Source organism: Scardinius erythrophthalmus, assembly GCF_964197995.2.
Source record: "Scardinius erythrophthalmus genome assembly, chromosome: 7".
NCBI classification, from domain to species: Eukaryota; Metazoa; Chordata; class Actinopteri; order Cypriniformes; family Leuciscidae; genus Scardinius; species Scardinius erythrophthalmus.
In genome coordinates, this window is record NC_138227.1 from 37,228,007 (window position 1) to 37,251,351 (window position 23,345).

The following is a 23,345-nucleotide window of genomic DNA, read 5'->3' on the forward strand; positions in this document are numbered from 1 at the left end:
AGATGAAGCATCTAAAAAAGTTTAGAGGAAATGCTGCAGTTCTTTGACTGATGCGGGGAGTGGCCAGTCCAGGATGGCCTGTGCCTTAGATGAATCCATGGCTACACCCTCAGGAGAGATGATCTAACCCAAAAAGGAGATTCTGGTCTTGTAAAACTTTTAAAAATTAAAAAAAAAAAAATTATCTTGGCATAAGACTGCTGTTAAATGAGGCATTGTAGAACAGCTCTGACATGCTGGACCTGCTTATCAAGGGAAGAGGAGTAGATCAGGATAATAGCGGTCAGGGGTGTAGATCAGGGGTGTCTAATCCTGTTCCTGGAGGGCCACTGTCCAGCAAAGTTTAGCACCAACCCCAATTAAACACAGAATCAGCGAATCAAGGTCAAACAAGGCATACTAGAAACTTCCAGGCAGGTGTGTTTAGGCAAGTTGCAGGACATCCCTCCAGGATGAAGTTTGGAGACCCCTAATATAGATCATGACCCACTTCCCCAGGAATTCTCTGGAGATGTCATTGACAAAGGCCTGGAAGACAGATGAACTGTTGGATAACCCGAACAACATCACCAGATGTTCATAGTGCCCTGTGTAAGTGGAAAAGGCAACCTTCCATTCGTGCCCCTCACGGATGCAGATCAAGTTGTACACGTTACAAAGATCTAGTTGTGTGAAGATCTTCACCGACTTCAACTGTTTTAAAGGCTGCAGGAACAAGGGGTAAAAGAAAGTGATACTTAATGGTGATAGCATTCACATGCCGTTAATCAATGCACGGACAGAGAAACCCGCTCTTCTTTCCCATGAAAAAGAAGCCGGCGGAGGCATGGTACCTGGTTGGATGAAGCCTTTCTCCAGTGCCTCAGAAATGTCCCCCTCCATGGCTTTGGCCTGAGGTTCTGAAAGGGGGTATATATGCGTCCGTGAGGGGAGAGGTACTTGGCAAAACGTCAATAGCACATACACAGGAGCGATGTGGAGGAAGTTGGGTGGCCTTAAACTTGGTGAATGCTTCATGGAGATCAGAATAATAGGAGGGCAGGGCCAGAGTGTTCTCATCACTGGTCACTGCTGTGGTGCTTACTGGAGGGAGAGTGGCTTGTACCAGAAGGTTGAGACAGAAATGAGAGTAGGTGGAAATCTCAGGATTGTAAAATCTTAACCAGGGCAAAACGAGGACCACCGTTTTTTTCGGGAGAATGAGTGACTAGGAATTGGATCTTCTCAAAGTGTAGAAGGCCCACTTGCAGACAAATGGGTGGAGCGATGTGTTGAATCTTGAAACGGGCGGCCCTCTGGCACTGTAGAGGAACACAAAGAACAAGAGAGCAATTCAGGGAATCAACCAAACTAAAATCTATGAAATTGCCCGCAGCTCCTGAATCTAAATGGGCTGATACAGAATGTGCCTCATCATGAACATATAATATAACTGGGACTTCTAACTGGCCTACAAAAAGTAGATTAGAAAAATCCAAACTCACCACCTAATGTGTCACCCCTTCCTAGGGGACGAATCGGGTAGACAGCCAGTAGGTGTCCTGATTGTCCACAGTAAAGGCACAGATGGGCTCTTATGCTCCTCAGCCAACATAGAAGATCGACCCAACTGCATGGGTTCGGGATCGCAGGTGTCTGGGTTGCATCTTGTGAAGGCCTGCAGGTGTCTGGAAGGTCAACGCCCTGATCAAATTGCCCAACCGGATGGCAACGTTAGTTGCCCTCATCACAACAGGCCAGTTCAGCATGGCGGTTGAAATTCATCCCTTGACAAAACAAAAGCTTTAAAGTGTCATCAACCCACACAGTTTGAGCGGCGAGCATGTGGAACGATAAAGCGAAGTCAGCGGCTGAACTCTGTACTTGTTTCAGGCTCAGCAGAATCTCCCCTGTATCTTTCCCACGTCAGAATGCTTGAACACTTCTCGAATGCGGGAGATGAACCGGGTATAGGAGCGTCGCAATTCGCTTTCATGATTCCAAATGGTGGTGGCACAGTCTAGCGCTCTTCCTGACAACTGTGATGCTACAAAGGAATCTCGAGACTCTTCAGTGGGATAAAGATGTGATGTTTTATTAACAAAGTTCGGGAGAAGCACATTCAGATAATTAACCTAATTATTATGGGAGGAGCTCATCTAGTCAACTCAATTAACATTAGGAGGTATATATACAGCAGACTTATCTCTGTTCTATGACAGTTTCCCAGCATCCCTCGACCACCCCATCTCCTCACTTCTTACTATTCCTATCCCAAATCGGGGTGGGGGAGTACTCTGGGTTCAGGCCAAATACATATTAACCTTTCTAATTATATGTAAGTGTGAACTCGTGAAGTGGTTGCTGGGTCAGAAAGAGATTACTTTGCATGAGAAAGCCTCGACACAAAATTCTCAGGGAGAGAGTCGAGATTCTAGGCGCTAGATGCGATATGCGTTGTGTTGCCGGCATGAATGCTTGTGGTTAGTTCACCCGGACGCGTGCTCATGCTGGATTGCAGCTGCACAGATCTGACGAGCTCCTCCGTCAACATGGTGAGCTTGCGGAGTTGCTGACTGACCGACAGCATTTCCACTTGTGCAGCAACAATTTTGTGTAGCTGTTGAACCGCTGCAGGATCCAATTGCATTGACGTCTTCTGTTGAGTAGAGACTGAGGTGAAGTCGTTAGGATCCATGTGCAGTTTAATGATAACGACAAAAACGTATTACAGTAAACAGGCAGGGGTTCGGTACACAAAGTTCAGTCCAACTAGGCGAACAAAGTGCAAACCAATAGGCAGAATAAATAGGCACAAGTTAAACAGGAAAAAATGACAGAAATATAGGCGCTCAGAATTGCAGGCTAGGCTAACAAGACTTTGCAAAGTATGAGAGAACACGGGGAGCTTATTAGTCGAGGACTAATAGGAAACAGGTGCGAGGTAAAAATGAGTCTGGGCATAGGTCCATGGGAAATGCAGTTTGTGAGAGTAAAGAGCTAAACCTCTGGGCATGAAGCTCTCTGGTGGCGGTTCTGGGAGAGAGTAGATGCTGTGGGTTTAACAGTGTAAAGTGGACTATTGAAATAATTAGGAAAACTTTCTCATTATCTTTTTCTCATAAGAATTTTTCATAGATCGTTTCATCACACTGTACATATTCTATGCTATAGTTACAGTGTGATAAAACTATTTCTGGTAAAAACAACCTATGTGATCATTAGTACGGCAGATTTATTATAGACCTTTATGGACTTTTTTAGATGTTTGTCTGACTGCTAAAGATATAGAACGTTACAGCATCTCATAAATTTGTTAAAACCTTTAAAAAAATCGTAGTTTTTTAGAGTCAACTGGTTTTAGAGTTGGCTATGATTTTGATCTTATTGTGGGTTAATATGGTCTCATTTATAGTAAGAGTGAGGAACACGGGTAACTGTCTTCTTCCCTTAAGCTCAATTATTATAAAAGGAAACGGGTTTATTTTTTGAAACGTAACTGCTGACTTGACTAAAATGGAACTGAACTGATGTACTTGGTACTGTAACACTCATTCAGATATAATCTTTCTGATGTATCTTACTTTCACTTGAAAGTTTGTCACAGTGAGGTTTACCACAGTCATGAAAAGTAGGTGGAGCTTATGGTGTGAGAGACACAAAGGACATCATCAAGAGTTCTGTCACTCTTATCAAAGCTGATACTGATCTTTAGTGTGACTGAAATTGAACGTTTATATGTATGTCACAGATCAAAACTGAGTCTCACTGTAGGTGACATGACTAAGTACAGAAAAGATTAGTAATGAGGAGTCTCTATTACTCCACGCGCAAACTTGCAGTGGGTGGAGGTGTTTGGAGCAGCTTTCAGAGATGTTCAGAGAAGTCTTTTCTTCATGTAGGAGGACATTTTGAAGACACCACATGTGAGTTAAGCAAAGATGTTTGTTTGCATCATTCCAAGAGTGTTACTTTTAATGCATATTTATCTACTTATTCTTGAGACATGGGACAAAAAAAAATCAAGTTTATGTACTGTAGCCTACCAAGGACTTATGTATTTACTGTTGCTTACACTTTTGGGAGCAATCACATGCTTTTTCCATTTTCAGTAGAATTGTCAAAAGTGTTAGATATAAAATAATACACACTGCAATGAAAAATACTTATTATAAATATTGACATTAAACATGGATTAAGAATAAACAGGCTGTCAAACAGGTAGTTCTTATTGATGACAACGGAGTTGACAGCTGAAAGGGCTGACGAAAAAATATAGTTTGCCGCACAAGCTTAAATATTTAAACACTTTATGAAATAAAGTAGCAGTTGTTGGGCAAATTTCTCAAAAACGTAATCTTCTACAGATGACTAAATACAAAAAAAATTAAATGGAAAAAGCAACCACACTCAACATTCAAGATGTTTTCTAAAAAAATGTTTACTGCAAAACCATTTAAATTATTGTTATGTTATGTCTATGCATATATATATATATATATATATGATGCTTGTATTATATGGTTATGTGTGTTAACGTGTGTGTGTGTGTTCTCAGGAGGTCAATGTGTGAGATTTCTATGCAAGTCAAATTTGATTTTACAGCAGTGGCTATTAATGGTAAGTTTCTATTTCACAGTAAAATTATTTTTTTTTTCTTTGCCCAATGAATTCAAAATAATTTGTGCTCATTGTTTATTGTTATAGGGAACCCAGCAATGTATCTCCCAGCTGTCAAACTAAAGCAAACGGAAGAATGCCTTCATGTGAGCGAAATTAACCATTTATTCATTTGTCATCCATCCAAAGTATAAACTACTGTGCCAGTTTGTTATGAAGACAAATTTAAGATGTGTAAATACAATTCCATTTTTAATTAAGGGTTTTAATCAATTAATCAAAGTACTCAGTGAAGAAAAAACAGGTTTAAACGGTTTGTTGATCACTATAATTCCCATATGTGAGTTGTTTTAATGGTATCACTTTAATTTGCAGTCCTGTTTATTAAAGTATCTAACCTAAACCTAACCCTGAACCTACTCCTAAACCCAAACTTAACTAATGTAGTTATCTTATATTCTTTCATGGGTACACTGTAAGTACTGTAAAATAAAGTGCAATTGTTTTAATAACTTTACTATTATTCTAAAATGTGACAAATAACAATAATAAGTAGCAAAGAACTGGTGTGTCCAAATCTTTTTGAAAGATAGTGCATGTATTTCAACAAGCTGGAAGTAGCTCTTTTTGTCACAGCACATGGCCTCTGTTTTCAAAGTTGCACTTCACAGATGAAGCTCCTCCCCTAAGTTTGAAGAAAAAAAAATATCTATCCTTTTAGACTTTAGATTTCACTGCTGATAAAACATGTTCAACTGTTAACAAGGAACTATGACAAAGAGTGAACGAAAAGACATACAAATGAAAGGATGTGGGGTTGGAGAGAAACAATATTTCATAATTAATTTTGTTTCTCTCTTTCCAAATATCAACAGGGTTACAGCAACATAGTTAAAATGGAAGATCTTGTGCTGGAACAGATTTCCTGAACAGGTCCAGTGCAATGATGATGAAAGAGTCAAAAGATGAATTCACAAGCAGTGGGAACAGGTGAGAGATAACATTGATACAATCGCCATTTTGTTCAATATGTTCCTCTTTTTTTATTATTTTTTTTATTATTATTTAAACACCTTTTTTTATTTCTTATAGACAAAATGCTGCCAGGACGGTAGCCAACGGGGTCTTCGGGGATCAGACAAAAACCCTGAGTCTACTGCGAGGTTTACGCTTGTGTCAGGATGCCTGGGCTCCCAAGAGCCCCTGGGACAGCCATGGGGCGCACGCCGCTCTGTGGGGCAGACCTCCTGGGGTGGGTGCCTTTACTTCCTTTTTTGCAATGCTTGCTAAATCAGTCATTCAGCTGTTTCAACAGTAGGTCTTGTAAACCCTAATGTTGTCAATAAAAATAAAAAGAGTCTAGCAGTTTTAGTGTGGCTTGAAATGTAACGCCAATCCAATCATTGCTTGAAATGTTTTAGCTTCAAATTCCATGAAAGCTAGACTTTAATTGTTAACCACTCTTTTTCATCTCTTATTATTAATACAGATCACGGTAATTTTGCCAAGTAAGACATGTTTCTCGATCAAAATTTAGTCATAACCCTATCCCTAACTTGTCCCTCAAATCTGATTGGTTGATTTACTTGGGGAAACCATGTTCGCCTATTACAACTGCCTTAAAGCCATTTAGTTTTAGCCTGTGAATTTCTTGTTGCTGAGCACTGAGTCTCAGGGAAATATGTATATTATATAACACATAGCATTACTGATGCTATTTTTATTGTGGAAAGTCACCGTTCCCTTTGCTGATCTTTGACCCTGTTTAATAAAACCTGTTTAATTTATTTTTCTAAATACTTAGTGGAAGCGTAGTCTCCTATTGAGGAGAAGTTTCTTCAATGATTGACTTACGGCTGTTTATACATGTGCCATAATACAATTATTAAGGTTTGCTAACCTAACCAGCACTATGAGCATAAGTTGTTGCATGAAATAAACTGTCATTATGTTGCAGACAATTGCAGAAGTAGAGTTAGATAAGAGTGCAGAAAGCATGAGTGCAAGTGTACTTAAGAAGAGGCAGAGAGAAAGAGAGAGAGAGAGAGTAGAGCACTGATGTCTTAAAGGAGCGCAGTATTGTAAGGTAAGATCTATTCTACAATTTATGCAAGTGGTTATTTACAATATGCTGATTCAGAATGGTCAATAATCGAGCATTATGCAATTTTACTTTGTTCCCTGCTTTTGCTGGTATAAATCCTCATTCAACATGCAATGGTTAAAAATAATACAAGATCTGCATAATATTGCTTTGTGAACCCCAGGAAGATTAGCAACCACTCTGTGGAAGCTAATGGCGATCCGAATAAAGAAGAAAGAATGAATTAAAAAAAATTGTATTTCCAGTTTCTCAGACTCAGCAGAGTTGTTCAGCAGCATATCTAAGGATCCAATGTTGAACTTTTTAGAAGTGTAGTCTGTGCCAAGGCGATTTCAAAGCTGTGAAAGATACTCCCATAGTCCAGCACACTCTTACTCTGTATAATTAGATGTCAAAATTATCAAAGATCTCATTTCACTTCCCCTGTGGTCAATAAATTCCTAAGAGGGTTCTTGTTGTTTATATTTTAGGGAGTGAATTTGAATGACATATATCCTGTGAATATCGTTAGAAGCATATTCATCATTGGTTTCGATAAACTAAATAAACTCAAATAACTTCAGTAGCTATCAGTGTCATCTATTTTAGTTTTTTTTGGCACCCGACTTGTGTGCGCACTGACTTCCTCTTGTGAGAGAGCTTACCCACAAAGTGTGCGTTTCCTTGATGTCAAAGCTGGTTGTGTCACTCATTCTCATGAGTTCTCATATGGCAATGAGACAATATTCTCCAAAAACTTTCAATCCTCAATGATCTCAATATAACCCTTTCATTAAACTCGCATAACAATGAAATAATTAAAATGTTCTTTTACACAGAGTTTCCTGGTGGTCCAAGAGTCTTTGTCTCAAGACCAGCTTCTGTGCGTGTCTGTAGCGGACAGTGGGGAGCCGGTCAAAGAATTCCCCATCAAAACCACTGGAACAGGTACTGAAAACAGCTTTCATCCTTGACTGATACCAAAGTCCCTTTAAGACAAGTCCTTTCACTCGGCGGCCATCTTTGAAACGCCTTTCGGGCGTGCAAGTGCAGCTTCTGTCTCTCTTTGAATGGGGAAACATCAAATTCTCTAAAACTGTTCGCCAAGCTTACGATTAAATTTCATATTTGAAATCACCAATGAAATCTGACAACTGTCTTGTAAATGTTGTTTCTAAATGCTCGAATCATGACAGAAAATAACAAATTTCAAGCTGGATCAAGCTAATGTGCAGTGGAAGCGCAATACGACTGTTTCAGCTTCTAACAGCTGCTTTACTAATGACTTTACCAATCGGCGATTGGCTCTTATTTTGAAGGCGGGACTTATTCCGCCATATTGAGTGTTGCACTTTTCCCCATTCAAAACAATACGAGAGACTTGTGTTATTCTGTAGTCTGGCAAAATATGGTTGCGGATATCGTACGGCAGAGATGTGGAATTCCTTTATGGTTGGAAGTCGGGACTTATTCCAATATATTGATCGTTGCACTTTTCCCCATTCAAAACAATACGAGAGACTTGTGTTATTCTGTAGTCTTTATTGATACTCAATCAAAAGTCAGATTTCAGCATGAACTCAAACACCAGTCACGATCAGCATGTTCTCAACATCAAATTACGTATCTGAGCTATGCTGTCCACAGTTTATAGCTGTATACTATTACTGTACATCAACTACAGCCCCATTTGTTTGTTTGTTTTAATAGATTTTTTTCTGTTTATATATGATTTTATAAGGGAAACATTTAGCAAAGCACAGCTAAGCTTCCTGAGATGTGAAGGAGTGACTTCATAGCATTTTTTTTTATGTTGCATGAAAAGAAACACACAAGCTGTCAGGCATGATACGGATGTAAAGCCTGCAGGTTTTCTACATTTCCTGTTACAAACAGACATGGGAAGCACACTGTGGGAAACCATGTGCAAATAGTGTTCATGAGAAGTTTGTGCAGTTCATTAAACTGTACTTTCTTCTCTATTTGCGCAAGCTGTTCTAGTTGACATCATGAACACTGCAGCCTTTCTATTTCCTCATTACATCCGTGTTCTTTTAAAGTTCATGACTAGTTTGTCCAGTTTCTCTCTATGACACATAGCGCAAGTCCGACTGAGTCTTTTTTTCTTTCACAGCGCTTCAACTAACAACATCACACCTGGCTTTTCCTGATCTCTTTCAGCTGCTGCATTTCTACACACTGAGCAGGTGCGGATGAGTTATTATTATCTAGCAACTATTAACTAGTTTTTCTTGATAACAGGAGTGTCATCACAGGAAATACTGCACCGCTGTGTTAAATAGCAAATTATACTAAAAATATCTTATGGGGCAAACAGTTGCATTTAATGCTCTTGAAAGAGAATGAATAATCTCCTTGTTTCCCTTACACCAAAGATTATAATAAGTGCTAAACTGTATAAATAATGTGGTGTTGTAACCTTCTTCTTTTTTTCTTTGCTCCACTCCACTCACATTTCTCTCAGGGATGTTTTGCCTGTCTGTTTGTTGGTTCCCTCGTGGGTTTACACCATTATCAAGCTACCAGATCACCTTGTTCCTCAGCTTGGTCCAAGTTAGTACTTGCCCCTGTCATTCACCATTCGATGTGCTACACTATAAATCTGCTGTTATGTCAGTCAGACTCTCTCCGTTTCAAGGGTTTTGTGTGTTTGACTTTCAGAGACCTGGCTGTGCCCCTCCTCAGATCTGCAGGCTTACAGTATGACTTCAGAAACACAAAGCACAGCAGAAATGCCAGAAACCGTCCTGTGCACTATACAGGTGATATTGAGCTTAGTTAGCTCTGCTTTACTTCTCTAATGCTTTACTTCACTATATTCAGTATTAAAGGATTAGTTCACTTCAGAATTAGTGAAGTGAACTAATTCACTTCACCCCCCCCCCCCCCCCCCCCCATGTCATCCAAAATATTCATGTCTTTCTTTCTTCAGTCGAAAATAAATGAAGGTTTTTGAGGAAAACATTGCAGGATTTTTCTCCATATAGTGGACTTCAACAGGGATCAATGGGTTGAAGGTCCAAATTGCAGTTTCAAAGTCTCTACACGATCCCAGCCGAGGAATAAGAGTGTTATCTAGCCAAACCATCGGTCATTTTCTAAATAAAAAAAATACAAATATATAGGACGTATACAAAGATACTTCCGCCTGTAACACATGACCTTTTAATGTGATTACGTGTGGCGCATCGCAGATCTAGTGCAAGACGAGCTTTTGTGGTTAAAGAGTATATAAATGTTTCTTTTGTTTAGAAAATGACCGATGGTTTCTCTAGATAAGACTCTTATTCCTCAGCTGGGATCGTGTGAAGCTGACTTTGAAGCTGCACTGAAACTAAAGTTTGGACCTTCAAACAGTTGGTCCCCGTTGAAGTCCACTATATGGAGAAAAATCCTGCAATGTTTTCCTCAAAAACCTTAATTTCTTTTTGTCTGAAGAAAGAAAGACATGAATATCTTGATTGACGTGGGGGTGAGTAAATTATCAGGAAATTTTAATTCTGAAGTGAACTAATCCTTTAAAGAAGTGATTCGGAACTGAGAATGCTTTGAAATTCCAATTCCAGATTCTAATTTCTGGATTTGAATTGTATGTGAATTGAGGTAATCAGTAACATAAAGCAAACCTACAAAGTTATAGATTGTTTTACGTATTGAACTTATTTTATAAAAAAACTTATGTTACACACATCTACTTTCTGTAGAGGTAACAGTCATTATGCATTATTCCAAGCCATAGATAGCAAGTGACTAACCATAAACTAAGCTCTAACCCTTAAGTAAGTACGTGCTATAAATTGATAAAACATGGTCCTTACTTGTGTTTAAGTAAACAAGGAAACCTTGAAATAAAGTGAAACCAAAAGTGTAACCACATTTCTAACACTAACACTAACACGTCTCTTCTAGACACTGACAAAACATTATCAAAACCATCATCATTTGGCAAACCAAGACTTATTTTAAGTGCAAAGTCCAAACATCAATTCATGATGCTAGCGGGTGCTTAAAATGAAGAAAACCTGTGCAACTATGAACAGTGCTGCGTAGTAACTGATTACATGCAATCTGGATTAAGTAATACAATTCCAAAAATTAAGTTCTTGTAATTAGATTATATTGCATTTTAAAATACTCATAATCAGATTACAGTTACTTTATTTCAAGGAAACCTTGAAATAAAGTGAAACCAAAAGTGTAACCACATTTCTAACACTAACATGAACATGTCTCTTCTAGACACTGACAAAACATTATCAAAACCATCATCATTTGGCAAACCAAGATTTATTTTAAGTGCAAAGTCCAAACATCAATTCATGATGCTAGCGGGTGCTTAAAAGGAAGAAAACCTGTGCAACTATGAACAGTGCTGCATAGTAACTAATTACATGCAATCTGGATTAAGTAATAAAATCAGATTACAGTTACTTTTTTATTGATTACATGTTATTCTCACAATGACGGTAAATTATTCATAATTCATTGATTCACCCAGCAGGTAAACAAATAAAATATATATTTTAATCTTTTTTTAGTAAGTTTTTTATTTTGATTGGTTTTATTTTTTAATTATTATTTATGGTTTAATTAATAGCTTTTCATTAAACTCACGAACCTCAGTCTGGAAAACCCTGGTGTAATGTAATATTTAATGCACTTAATAAAATATATTTTCTTTCTCTTTGTATTTTCATATCAAAATGGTACAAGATTATCCTATTCAAAGCAATGTTAGTTCAAAAGTAATCTAAAAGTAATCAGATTATATTACCATAAATGTGTAATGTAATAGATTATGATACTAACTACAATTTTTGTCACGTCATTTGGAATAAGTAACCAACTGCAGTTTCTAAGTAATCTACTCACCCAATGGGGTTATCACGTTAAAACAAGGAAGTTGAAATTTACCAACACAACAAACTTGTCCATAAGGATCTATTCTTTTTAATTTGGGATTTAACTGGACCACAATGATTGACACTTGAGGCTGTATTCTACAGAGACGTGATATTCAAATTATTTCTGTTTGTTGGTAGGTTACAGCCGCCAATGGTGCCCTGTGCTTCATCAATCCCTTGTACCTTCAAGAGCATGGGGATGATTGGCTGACTCAGTCTCCAGCCAGCTCAGTCAGTCGTCCAATCGGCTTGAGGCGAGACAAGCGTTTAAGTACCACAAGAGCATGGGAAGGGAGAGGACTGAAACTGAGGTCATCTACACTAGCCGAGGACAACTCTAGCAGTTTAGACCATGACAAAGGTAGTGGTGGACTTATTCCTTTTTTTTTCTTTTCAGTTATATAATTTCAAGTATTAATTAGTATAGTATTTAGAATTAGCCATTTAGGGTCATTTTTATAAAAAAAATTAATATATATTTCAGAATTTTTAAGTTTTTCATCAAATATTTATATTTTATTTGAATTCAGCTTAATTTCATATAACGAAAAAGATTTGTAATAGTTTCAGCTTTAGTAAACAATAATAACACTGATTTCAAGGAACCGACAAACAATAGCTGCTTTTCCACTCTTGGGCCAAACCATTTTTGTTGCTTAAGTCCAAAATACTCGTCCAAAATTTTCGCACGTAAAAAAAAAACAAAAACGACCTCACGTGGTGTCAATCACGTTTACACACTGCCTCTGAAAATTTTGTTTGTCATAAAAAATTTGGATCAGGTTTGTTTTTCTGCGTTTTTCGCATCCGTAGCAAGCATTATCGGAGGTGTTTTGATAACTGGGAGCCACCGAACAAAGAATATGGAAAAACTCAAACCCTTCCATTTCTTGCCCAGCTGCTACGGGTATGGTTACGTTTTCCCACGTTGGGACGGTTTGTAATCGTGCCATGCCAAACCAAGCTCAAGTGGAACTATTCCTTACTTATTCGGCCCGATGGTGGAAAAAGCGGCTAATGTTTATATATTGGATGTGCTGATAAAAAAAAGAAGGCTGTTAGAAAGTGTCACGTTTTGACGTCTTTGTTTCTTCTCAAAGGATCATCGTCACCAGTCTCTCCATGTACCCCGGGTGGAGTTGTGCTTCGAAGGGCGAGTGCCACCAGCAAGGAAGACCCCCTAAAAAGAGCAAGCACAGACTCCATTCAGAGTCCTCTCCCACAGTCGCCACACCGCGTGTCCTGGATAGAGGACAAGATATGGCTGAATTCACCACTGCCTTCCTCTCTGCTTCATCCGCCCTGCTTAGAGCTGGACTCGCTGTCAGTCAGCAGCATAGAGGAGGAGTTCGAACCGGCTTCAAGCCCATCCCTATCCTCGTCCCGCTTCCAGCTGGCAGACAAGATGAAGAACCGCCTTTCGGCAGTGGGTCAGGCTCTTGGTGGACTTGTGTCTCCTCAGCGTAGACTGAGCAAGCGTGTTCAAGAGATGGCCGAGCGGAGGACTGGGGCTTTTGCAGAGGCGGTCAGGGGGTTTGTAGAGGAGACTCTAGCGGGTGGAGACGCCCCTGGAGTGACTTGCACCGAGATGCTGCAGGACGTGCGCTCGGCTCTCACTAATCTGAGGGAAATGCTGTTTGATTGTCCAGAGATCCAAAGCATCACAGACAGCTGTGGAGACATTCCTGATTTTGAGCTGGGTATGGCCTGTGGATGTGTTGGAGATAACTGTCAGGGTTCATCTATGTTCCCTCTGTGTGGTTTCCCTTCTAGTCAAGTCAAGTCAGGCTGTCAAGTCTAGTTTTTCCCCCTCGGGGTAGTTTACGTTTGTGTTTAGTTTTATTTAATTATCATTAAAAGCCCAACACTTCTGCATTTTGAGTCCTCGCTTCATCCCTTCACCCCCCAACCTTGACTATAATGAGTTATAGGCGTGTTATTTAATCAGAATCAATTGATGAAGTAACGTTATTTTTTAAATTGCGTTATAATACCTGAGTTCCTTTCTCAAAATGATTAACGTACATAACTTTTCAGCTTATCTTTATTATTCTTTTATCAACAAATACAATTGATTTACAATTGAAGGTGACACTTTATTCCGATGGTCCACTTTAGACATTCTACTAACTATTAGTAACATTGTAACTACATGTCAACTAGCTCTCTTTAGAGTATTAGTAGACTGTCTGCTTAATATCTGCTAACACTTCATTATGATGCTCCTCCAACAGACATTCTGACTATAAGTAACTTTGCAACCATATGTCAACTTAGGCCCTGTTTACACCTGGTATTAAGATGCATTTTGATCGGATCACAAGTGGACAACGCATAATACAGGTGTAAACGGGGTCTTAAACATTTTGAGCTTGTCCACTTTCCACCACTTCCAGAGGTAGTTGAAAACACATTCGACCGGATTGCTTTTGTAGTGTAAACACTCATGTGGTTGAATGTGTTCGAACAGCCACAAAAGACCATCAACTCTCCTCCTACTGACCTGGTGCGTGAACATTATTTGTGGATTAAAACACCAGGTGTAAACGGGAATGTGTCTCCTACATCTACTTGTGATCCGATCAACCAAAACGCATCTTATATTTTTTTATTATTACGCATTTTATTAGTCGGCCTTATTCGACTAAACTGCACCTAACGGTCTACTACAGTCCACTAATAATCTCATGACTGTTAGTTGACATGTAATTGCAAAGTTACTTATATTTAGTAGAAGGTTTAAAGTGGACCATCGAAATAAAGTGTAACCCAATTGAATTTCTCCATTCTCCATTATAGGTATGCCTACACAATAAACGAGAGCTTTCTATGGTCACACTAAGCAAATGTTTTGCTAGTATATTGTTTTGATTCTTATTGATTCGCCTCCACTAAAACCAAATTTATTGACAAATCTGTTTTTCCTCTCTGCCTTTAGATGCTATGCTGGAGCTTGCCTTGCATAAAGTGGCTTTAAAACCAGTTTACACTCACCTTTACGTGTATCTGAAGACAGCGCGCAGGGATGACGGCACTCTGCAGCGTTTAGAGGCCAACAAGAGCACGCTGGAGAACCGGAGCCTGGAGGAGCTGGAGGGAGCAGCCGGAGCCGGAGTGCCTGATTCTAGCATGATGGAAAAGATCCAGCAACGATGGACCACAATGCATGAGGCCTACTCACCTAGTAAAAAAGTAAACACCCTGCTCAAAGTCTGCAAGAATATCTACCACAGCATGAATGCTAATGCTAAGCCTGGTGAGTGAACTACTGTAGAGACGCAATGCAAACTTTCTGGATTCTCTTGGTATTCCACATTCCACTTCCTCTGAAATTGTATGCTCTTTGTTTATATACTCCCCATTCCACACATACAGAAACGTGTCCTGTGCCGAAAAACCAAGAATTCAATAGTTATTGCTGGGGAGATTACTTACAATTTTTAGTCAGTTACTGATTCCAAATAACATGACAAAAATTGTAGTTGGTAACATCATCCATAACATTACACATTTACACACGACCTATTCATACACCCGTCGCAATCTAGCGCCAGACGGTGCCAACTGAAATAGACTATGCCATTGACCAACTGAAACCTGGTCTAAAGTCATTGGCACAGTATTTTATTTGGTATTTAAAAAGCGTGTTAGTAATGTGCGCCTATAGGTGGGTGCACAACGCTATACACTCTGCTTATTACACACACAGGCATGCCCAGCAGCACACAAACATGCCAAATATTAAAAATAAAAGGATTACCATGTAAAAGATTAATATTGTGTACATACTTTAAAGATATGGTGGAATATCCGGCTTGTCCCGTAGATGGTCTTTAACCTCGCACACGAGCAGATCCGTTTCCTCGCTAGAGAAGCATTCAGTTTTTCCGCTTGCAAATTCCTCCATGTAAATAGCGAATCCACCATGGCGCAAGCACAACTGGTTTTTAAAGGGAATGGGAGATGAGACTCTGATTGGTTTATTGCATGTTACGCCCAAAACACACCCATTACTCATTAAGAGAATAGGGACAACCTTTGTGCACCGGGAGCGCCGACCATTTTTCTCTTCGTTAAACTAGCAAAAGTGGATTCGGACATGCACTAAGACCATGCGCTTAGATCGTTAAAATAGGGCTCTTAAGGTGGTATAATAAGACTACTTTTAGATTACTTTTGACCTAACTTGTTAATCGCATTGATTTGAATAGGATAATCCTGTACCATTTTTATATGAAAATACAAAGAGAAAGAAAATATATTCCATTTGTTACCAACAACATGAAGTATATAAAATGTTACATTACATCAGGGTTTCTCAGACCGGGGTTCGTGATGGAACTGCAGGGGTTTGTGAGTTTAATGAAAAGTAATTAAAAAATTTTAAAATCAAAACGTTTAAAATAATACACTAAGTTGAAGGGATCTGCTTGTAATAGGGTCAATCAATGCATTGTGAATAATTTACTGCCATTGTGAGAATATCATTTAATCTATCAATGAAAATTAAATATAGTCTGATTACAGGTATTTTAAAATGCAATATAATTGTCACACTTTGGCTGAATGTGATGTAGGCAGGACGCAAAGACGAGTTTATTGACAGAAAGATAACAGCACCAACATGTAACTGAAGGATACAAACTAAAAGTCTATGAGGGTAAAACTAAGAATAATCGTGACAATAATCTAATTACAAGTACTTAATTTTGGTAATGTGATTACGTAATCGAGATTGCATGTAATCAATTAGTACCCGGCACTGTCCATACATGCCTATGTAGCTATGATTGCTGCAAGGCACCTCATACATTTTAATACCTGAGTCATTAAGCTGTAGAAGATTTGATTTTGTTGATTGATTTATGTTCAGGAACGGTTTTTGGGGCAGATGATTTCCTGCCGTGCCTGACGTGGGTGTTGCTGCGTAGTGATCTATCTATACTACAGGTGGACACTGACTACATGATGGAGCTGTTGGACCCCATGCAACTACAAGGAGAGGGTAGGGGATACACACACATTCACACTCATTAACAGTGTTCACACCACTAGTTTTATGGTTGGCTTCCTGATGAAGGCAAACACTGTAACTCTTTAAAAAGCATTACTCTGTCCAACATGTCAGCTTCTGGCTCAATCAATGGCTGTTTGTCTGAGCCAAGAGAGTCTATATCATCTGTAGAGATCTATCCACTGGCATTCGGATTCATCTCAGTGGCAGGACAATCCCAATCCCTTAATTTGCGACTAACCTGAAGTGTGTCCTTGAATACACTTTATACTTTGTTTTCATTCTTATTTTTCTGTTTGGATTGATGGATTGCAAATGTACTGAATCATACCATTGACCATTACTATGGACTATGCTGTTCCTTTAATATGTTGGACTTCTTGTTTACGCATTTTATTTTTCCATACCTTTAAATGTTTTCTGTTTGCCTATCTTATTGCTTCAGAAGAGTTGGAATTTAGCAAATGTTGTGGCTTTGTCGTTTTTTGACCACTTTAGTTTACATTCACTTTGCTTGTAAAGGTGCGGTTAAATAGCGAGTTTTTGTGACTGAAACCAGTCATTTTAATAAGAATCCACATGATTTCATAGTAACAAGTTCTGGGTAAAATACCAAAAAAAATTGTCTGTGGCTGATTCCAAATTACAAGACAAAATTATTCTTAGTAACGTAATCCATTACATTACTCATTTAATGTTATATTATCTGACTATTACAATTGGCCTAACTTGTTTATCACACTGATTTGCTATCAACAAAATGAAATGCGTTAAATATTACAATACATCAGGGTTTCCCAGACAGGGGTTCATGATGGAGCTGCAGGGGGTTCATGAGTTTAATAAAAAGCTATTAAATAATTTAAATCATAAAAATGTAAGATTAAAATGAACAATTTTAAAATATAAACAATCAAAATAAAACACTTACTAAAAAATATTACATATTTTATTTGTTTACCTCCATGTCATGTGACCATTAACCAACATCAGAGAACCGTGAACTTAAAGTCCCCTGTAGTCAGTAATTTTATCCCTTAAAACTCATCTTTGATCACCAAAATGTCACATGTAAATGTTTTTTCCTTGAAAAAAAAAATTCTTCATGCCTTAAAATAGCTTGAATTTTACCCTTATATACCCTTGCCTCATTTAGTACACATGGTTCTATGAATATGCAAATGAGCCCCGCCTCCACGCACTCACACCAGCTCAGAGATCCACTCGTTGACGATCACACGTTGATCTGATTGGTTACAAGGTAGTTTGTGACGTCAGAAACACCAGCGATTTCAAACCGTGTTTTAGAGACTGTCTTTGGTTCACTGCAGTTTTAAGGAGAACTTATTAACTTAAAATCTCATAACTTGAATTAAAATCTAATGATGTGAATCTGCATATTTTAATGTGTTTGAGAGACAAAAGCTTTCCAAAAAAGTGATAATTCAAATAATAATGAATGTGTTTGCCAGGAGATGATTCAGTATGCAATGTTGCAGTGTTGAGAAAACACTTCTTAAAAGTGAAATTATGTCTGTAAATCCTGTGATCAACTGCTGTGTGGCTCTCAGTTTTCAGTGATAGTCACATGACTAGAGGCTGTTTTTAGTGTGCGATTCAACAAACCTGAAAGAGCTTCTGAACGGATATAAACATTAGGCTTTTTTTAGAAAGCAAGATTTAAAAGATAAAAAGAACGTCAGGGTTTCTCAGACCGGGGTTCGTGGTGGAACTGGGGGGATTTGTGAGTTTAATGAAAAGTAATTAAACAATTTTAAAATCAAAACAATTAAAATAATACACTAAGTAGAAGGGATCTGCTTGTAATAGGGTCAATCAATGCATTGTGAATAATTTACTGCCATTGTGAGAATATCATTTAATCTATCAATGGAAATTAATATAGTCTGATTACAAGTATTTTACAATGCAATATAATCTAATTCCAAGTACTTAATGGAATTACATAATTTAGATTACATGTTATCAGTTACTTACTGCACAACACTGACTGTAACATTGTTGGTTTTCAAACAGATTTATATAGTGGCAGAGTTTTCCTTAATAATTTCATTCAGTGCTAGCGACACAGCATCATTCTCTAACTAGCAAAACCACAATGGTAAACTGCCATCACATCAGTATGATCATCCCTGAGTTTTGTGTAAATTACACTGGAGTGTTGTAGAGAATGGTCTAAACTAGTGGGTCGCGACCTTTTGACACCAACGCCCCATTATATTCAATATTCAAAGGCCCTCCTGTCTACGCTGAAACTTGGTGCATCTTTGTTTTTAATGTTTTTTAAGCATATTTCATTATGATTATGTTAATATAACTAAATGTAAATAATAAGACTTGTATCATCATAAGAATGATAAGAATTTGTGGAGGCCCCCAGTTGAGAACCATTGATCTAAACCAGGGTTCCTCAAACTCAGTCCTGGAGGGCCGCTGTCCTGCAGAGTTTAGCTCCAACCCTGATCAAACACACCTGAGCAAGCTAATCAATGTCTTCAGGATCACTAGAAACTCACAGCTAGGTGTGTTTGATCAGGGTTTGAGCTAAACTGTGCAGGACAGTGGCCCTCCAGGACTGAGTTTGAGGAACCCTGATCTAAACAATTATTAATTATTACCTATACAACAAAAATGCACAGAGGTTTTTCTCCGTCATCAAATCTTTCCACTTTGTGTATGCCGAACCAATGTTTACTTAATTTTTTTGTCATTATCAGTCTTTCTGGCTTCTCAGATTCTTCAGCCGGACAGATACGATTCTCTCCGCTTGTAAAGCGCAACAATAAGTGTGTTCCATTGTCAGATTTTTTTGTCCTTTCAACGCGGAAAAATACATTGATAAAGGTGACCGGCAGCATGAATCATTAAAACATGTTTATATAAAACTCTTATAAACACAATTGGGACCAAATTCCAGAATGCAACTTCTAGAAAGATACGGATTTGGAAAAACATGAGGATAATGAGGATGTTGTGAATTTTTTGTGATGTATTTGTTGCTTGAAAAAGTTCATTTATTGCATTAGAATACTCAAATGAATGACCGTTAATGGTATTTTGGCCCAGGTCGGGTGCGTAGTCAAAGGTTCGCACACAGCTGTGCATGACGTGCTCCTCTTTCTCCATCTTTCTCTCAGGTGGGTACTACCTTACGTCTCTCTACGCTGCCCTTTTTTACATCAGCAGCTTCCAGCCTCGTCTAGCGAAGCGGCAACTCAGTGCAGAAGCACACCAGTCTCTCAGCCAATGGCATCGCAGACGCACACTTCACGGCAACCAATCGCGCCACAGCCGAAACCGCAGGACCAACCGGAGGCATGGACCGCTGGTTGAGGACGGGAACTCTTTAAACGAGAGCGTGGAGTCCAGCAGTCTGAGCGACGTCACCCACAGCTTGCAGGAACCACTCCAGGGTTTGGATGAAGAGTTAGAGGCTGTGAAGGAAGAAGAGGAGGGAAGTGCAGGTCGAGAACAAGCACAGGTACCAGAGACGCTGGGCCTCACCTGTCCCGAGAGAACTGATGGAGAAAAGACGACTGGAAATCACAGGATCCTGAATTAACAAGCACGTGGTATCAAAGAACTTAACTTTGGACTTATTAAGCTGCGTTTCCACCACAGGAACTTTCCCCAGGAACAATTTGGGGACTTTGGGGTGGGACTAGTCCCGGGTCCAGGGTCTAAATGATGTTCTGGGGGAAAATGTCGCCCTGCTCGCAAGGTTGTACTTTTTCAATGTTCAGGAACTTTTAGGAGTGGGACATGGGCGCTGAACATGCTGATTGGTTGAGTTCATGAGTAGGCCTATATTTAATAAATGACTTCCATTTTAATGTCATGCTAGAAGTTTTCCAGTGCCACAGAATGCTTTAATTTATTCCAAAGTGTTCAAAATGGAGCAAAACAACATGAATCAGGTTTACAAGAGGAAAATCTTAACCAGCACACGTCATCTGTTTCGTCCAGATAACAAGGAAATTGAACTAATGAAATTCCTCTGTTGAGTGACTGTTGAATTCAGACATTTCCTCTTCCTGTCTTTCAGTCTACCCTTTCAGAGTTAAGGGCCTGTCCTGATACCCACACTTGTGGTCTCCGCACCTTGTCTGCATGCATGACGTATTTCCTGTATTTGGCCCAAGTGCTCAAGTGGGTGCGAAGACCGCAAGTGTACAAAAGTAGAACTTTTGATAACCGGATGGGACACACTTACAACATAGAATAAAATGTTAAAATGCAAGAGCTTTATTTACACATGATGATTTTCAGTACTCTTTAAAAATAGAGTCTGTTCAGTCGCTATGTAACAAACACAAATATATAAAGGTTTTTTCACCAAATCTCTCCACCAACAAAATTTCCAAAACTTTACATTTATTATCAATGTAATATCTAATATATTTTACCTGCACTGGAAAGTTCCTGAATGTTGAGATATATGCTTAGCTCTGAAGCAGTATTAGAGTGTTATTATTTCATGTGGGTTAAGTGCGCTTTGGCATTTTTCATGGATTGATGGATAGACGGGACAGTCTTGTACACTTTCCTGTCGCATGCACACGCTCTCAAGTGGCCAACACCGCAATTTTGGGTATAGGAACAGGCTCTTAGTATGAGGGCCTACTATGAATTCTCTGCCGTTGATTGTGACCACTAGGGGGAACTATTGTACATGTTTCTCCATTCATTTGTTACCAGAAACGTCGAAGATTTTGAATTCTTATTGTGTTGGTCATACATTTGTCTTTGTTTTTTATTTATGTGGAGAGGGTTGTAATTTAAATGCATTTTTTTTTTTTGTGGACTGCAGTATATTTTGGTTTCTTGTATCAATTCTCATGTTTCTTTAACAGACAACACATAATCAGCCTAGGTGTGATCATTTATACCATTACACTTTGAAAGGGCAAAAAAAAAAAAAAAAAACTCTAGTTCCTATCACTTGGCAGTTTATTGTGAATGGTGAGCACAAACACTTAGCACTTAACTGTTACATTCTTAAAATTGTTTGTTTGGAACAATGCATATATAAGGAACCAGATCACAAGCCCGATTATATATTCAGACATGTGGCATTAAGTCTAAATTAAAATCTTACATATAATTAACCTGTTTCCCATCTGCAGCAAAATCCAGAACTTAAGTGATAAAAATAAACAGTTTAACTTTTTGACCATCATGTACTTTTCACTCATAAGGGACTCATTGGATTCACTCATTGGATATACAGTATGACCCTTTCTTGCGTTTCTTGGATACACAGGTGGTTGAAGCCTGAGGTATTTAAAGGCTTAGCAACAAAGAGCAACTGCCTTTTAAATACACAAATTCTGAGTTTGTGATGCTTTGATTGACAGCTTTGTGAGGAGTGTGAGTTAATGGAGATAAATAGAGAAGTGCCAGTGGCAAAATGCACCCCAGCACTTTTATACCAATTATTCTCTACATTAAACCAACGGATGGATCATTAACAACTGCCTGGATTTTTCCTTTCTGTCTCACACACACTTTTACACTTCTCTTCTGTCATGGGCGCATGTGAATGTATCTTTTCAGCAGCTTGTTCACGACAGTTTTGCTGAGATAGTGCTGTGAACAGTGACGTATAATTATAAAGTGGAGCTGCATGACTGCAAAAGTAGGCTTTGACTTACAATGTAAGATATCATTTTGTTAATCATCATTGTTTTCTTGATTTCCCATAAAATTCCCATAAACATCCCTAAAACAAGAAATAGGCCTATTTTTTATTATTATTTAAACAGATTTGTTTATTTTGTCGAAAAATATAGGTTTATTTCAGGTCTTATGCCATTGATAAATATATTTAACTAACATTTAGTAAGGGTTACACTCGATCAAAACAAGACATTTTAATTTGCCAATGGGATACAATAGAGATCGATGGATGGTTGGATGGATGGATGGATGCATGGATGGATGGATGGATGGTTGGAAGGATGGATGGATGGATGGATGGATGGATGGATGGATGGATGGAAGGATGGATGGATGGATGGATGGATGGTTGTTTGGTTGGTTGGTTCAATGGATGGATGGTTGGAAGGATGGATGGATAGTTGGATGGTTGGTTGGATGGATGGATGCATGGATGGATGGATAGATGGTTGGAAGGATGGATGGATGGATGGATGGATGGATGGATGGATGGATGGATGGATGGATGGATGGATGGATGGATGGATGGATGGATGGTTGTTTGGTTGGTTCAATGGATGGATGGTTGGAAGGATGGATGGATAGTTGGATGGTTGGTTGGATGGATGGATGGATGGATGGATGGATGGATGGATGGTTGTTTGGTTGGTTCAATGGATGGATGGTTGGAAGGATGGATGGATAGTTGGATGGTTGGTTGGAAGGATGGATGGATGGATGGATGGATGGATGGATGGATGGATGGATGGATGGATGGATGGATGGATGGATGGATGGATGGATGGATGGATGGATGGATGGATGGATGGATGGATGGATGGATGGTTGTTTGGTTGGTTCAATGGATGGATGGTTGGAAGGATGGATGGATGGATAGTTGGATGGTTGGTTGGAAGGATGGATGGATGGATGGATGGATGGATGTGGACACTAATATAGTTAGCTATTGTTCTTGGTGTGAACAGGCCTTTCAAATAAATTTCAGGCATAATAACAGATGAAGAAAGACAATGTGTCTTATCAA

At 38.8% G+C, this 23,345-nt stretch overlaps 1 protein-coding gene across 1 annotated transcript; it reads left to right on the forward strand.

Annotated features, from left to right (window-relative positions):
* The first annotated feature begins 3,632 nt into the window (after window positions 1–3,632).
* Window positions 3,633–22,366, forward strand: rinl (Ras and Rab interactor-like). The gene is made up of 14 exons (XM_081370721.1): window positions 3,633–3,905; window positions 4,538–4,599; window positions 4,687–4,745; window positions 5,475–5,589; window positions 5,692–5,851; window positions 7,522–7,630; window positions 8,817–8,889; window positions 9,168–9,256; window positions 9,365–9,465; window positions 11,746–11,968; window positions 12,708–13,307; window positions 14,546–14,863; window positions 16,481–16,612; window positions 19,780–22,366. Exons 4-14 carry the CDS (start codon window positions 5,543–5,545, stop codon window positions 20,202–20,204), a joined length of 2,277 nt encoding a protein of 758 aa, XP_081226847.1. The 5' UTR covers window positions 3,633–3,905; window positions 4,538–4,599; window positions 4,687–4,745; window positions 5,475–5,542; the 3' UTR covers window positions 20,205–22,366.
* The last annotated feature ends 979 nt before the right edge of the window (window positions 22,367–23,345 follow it).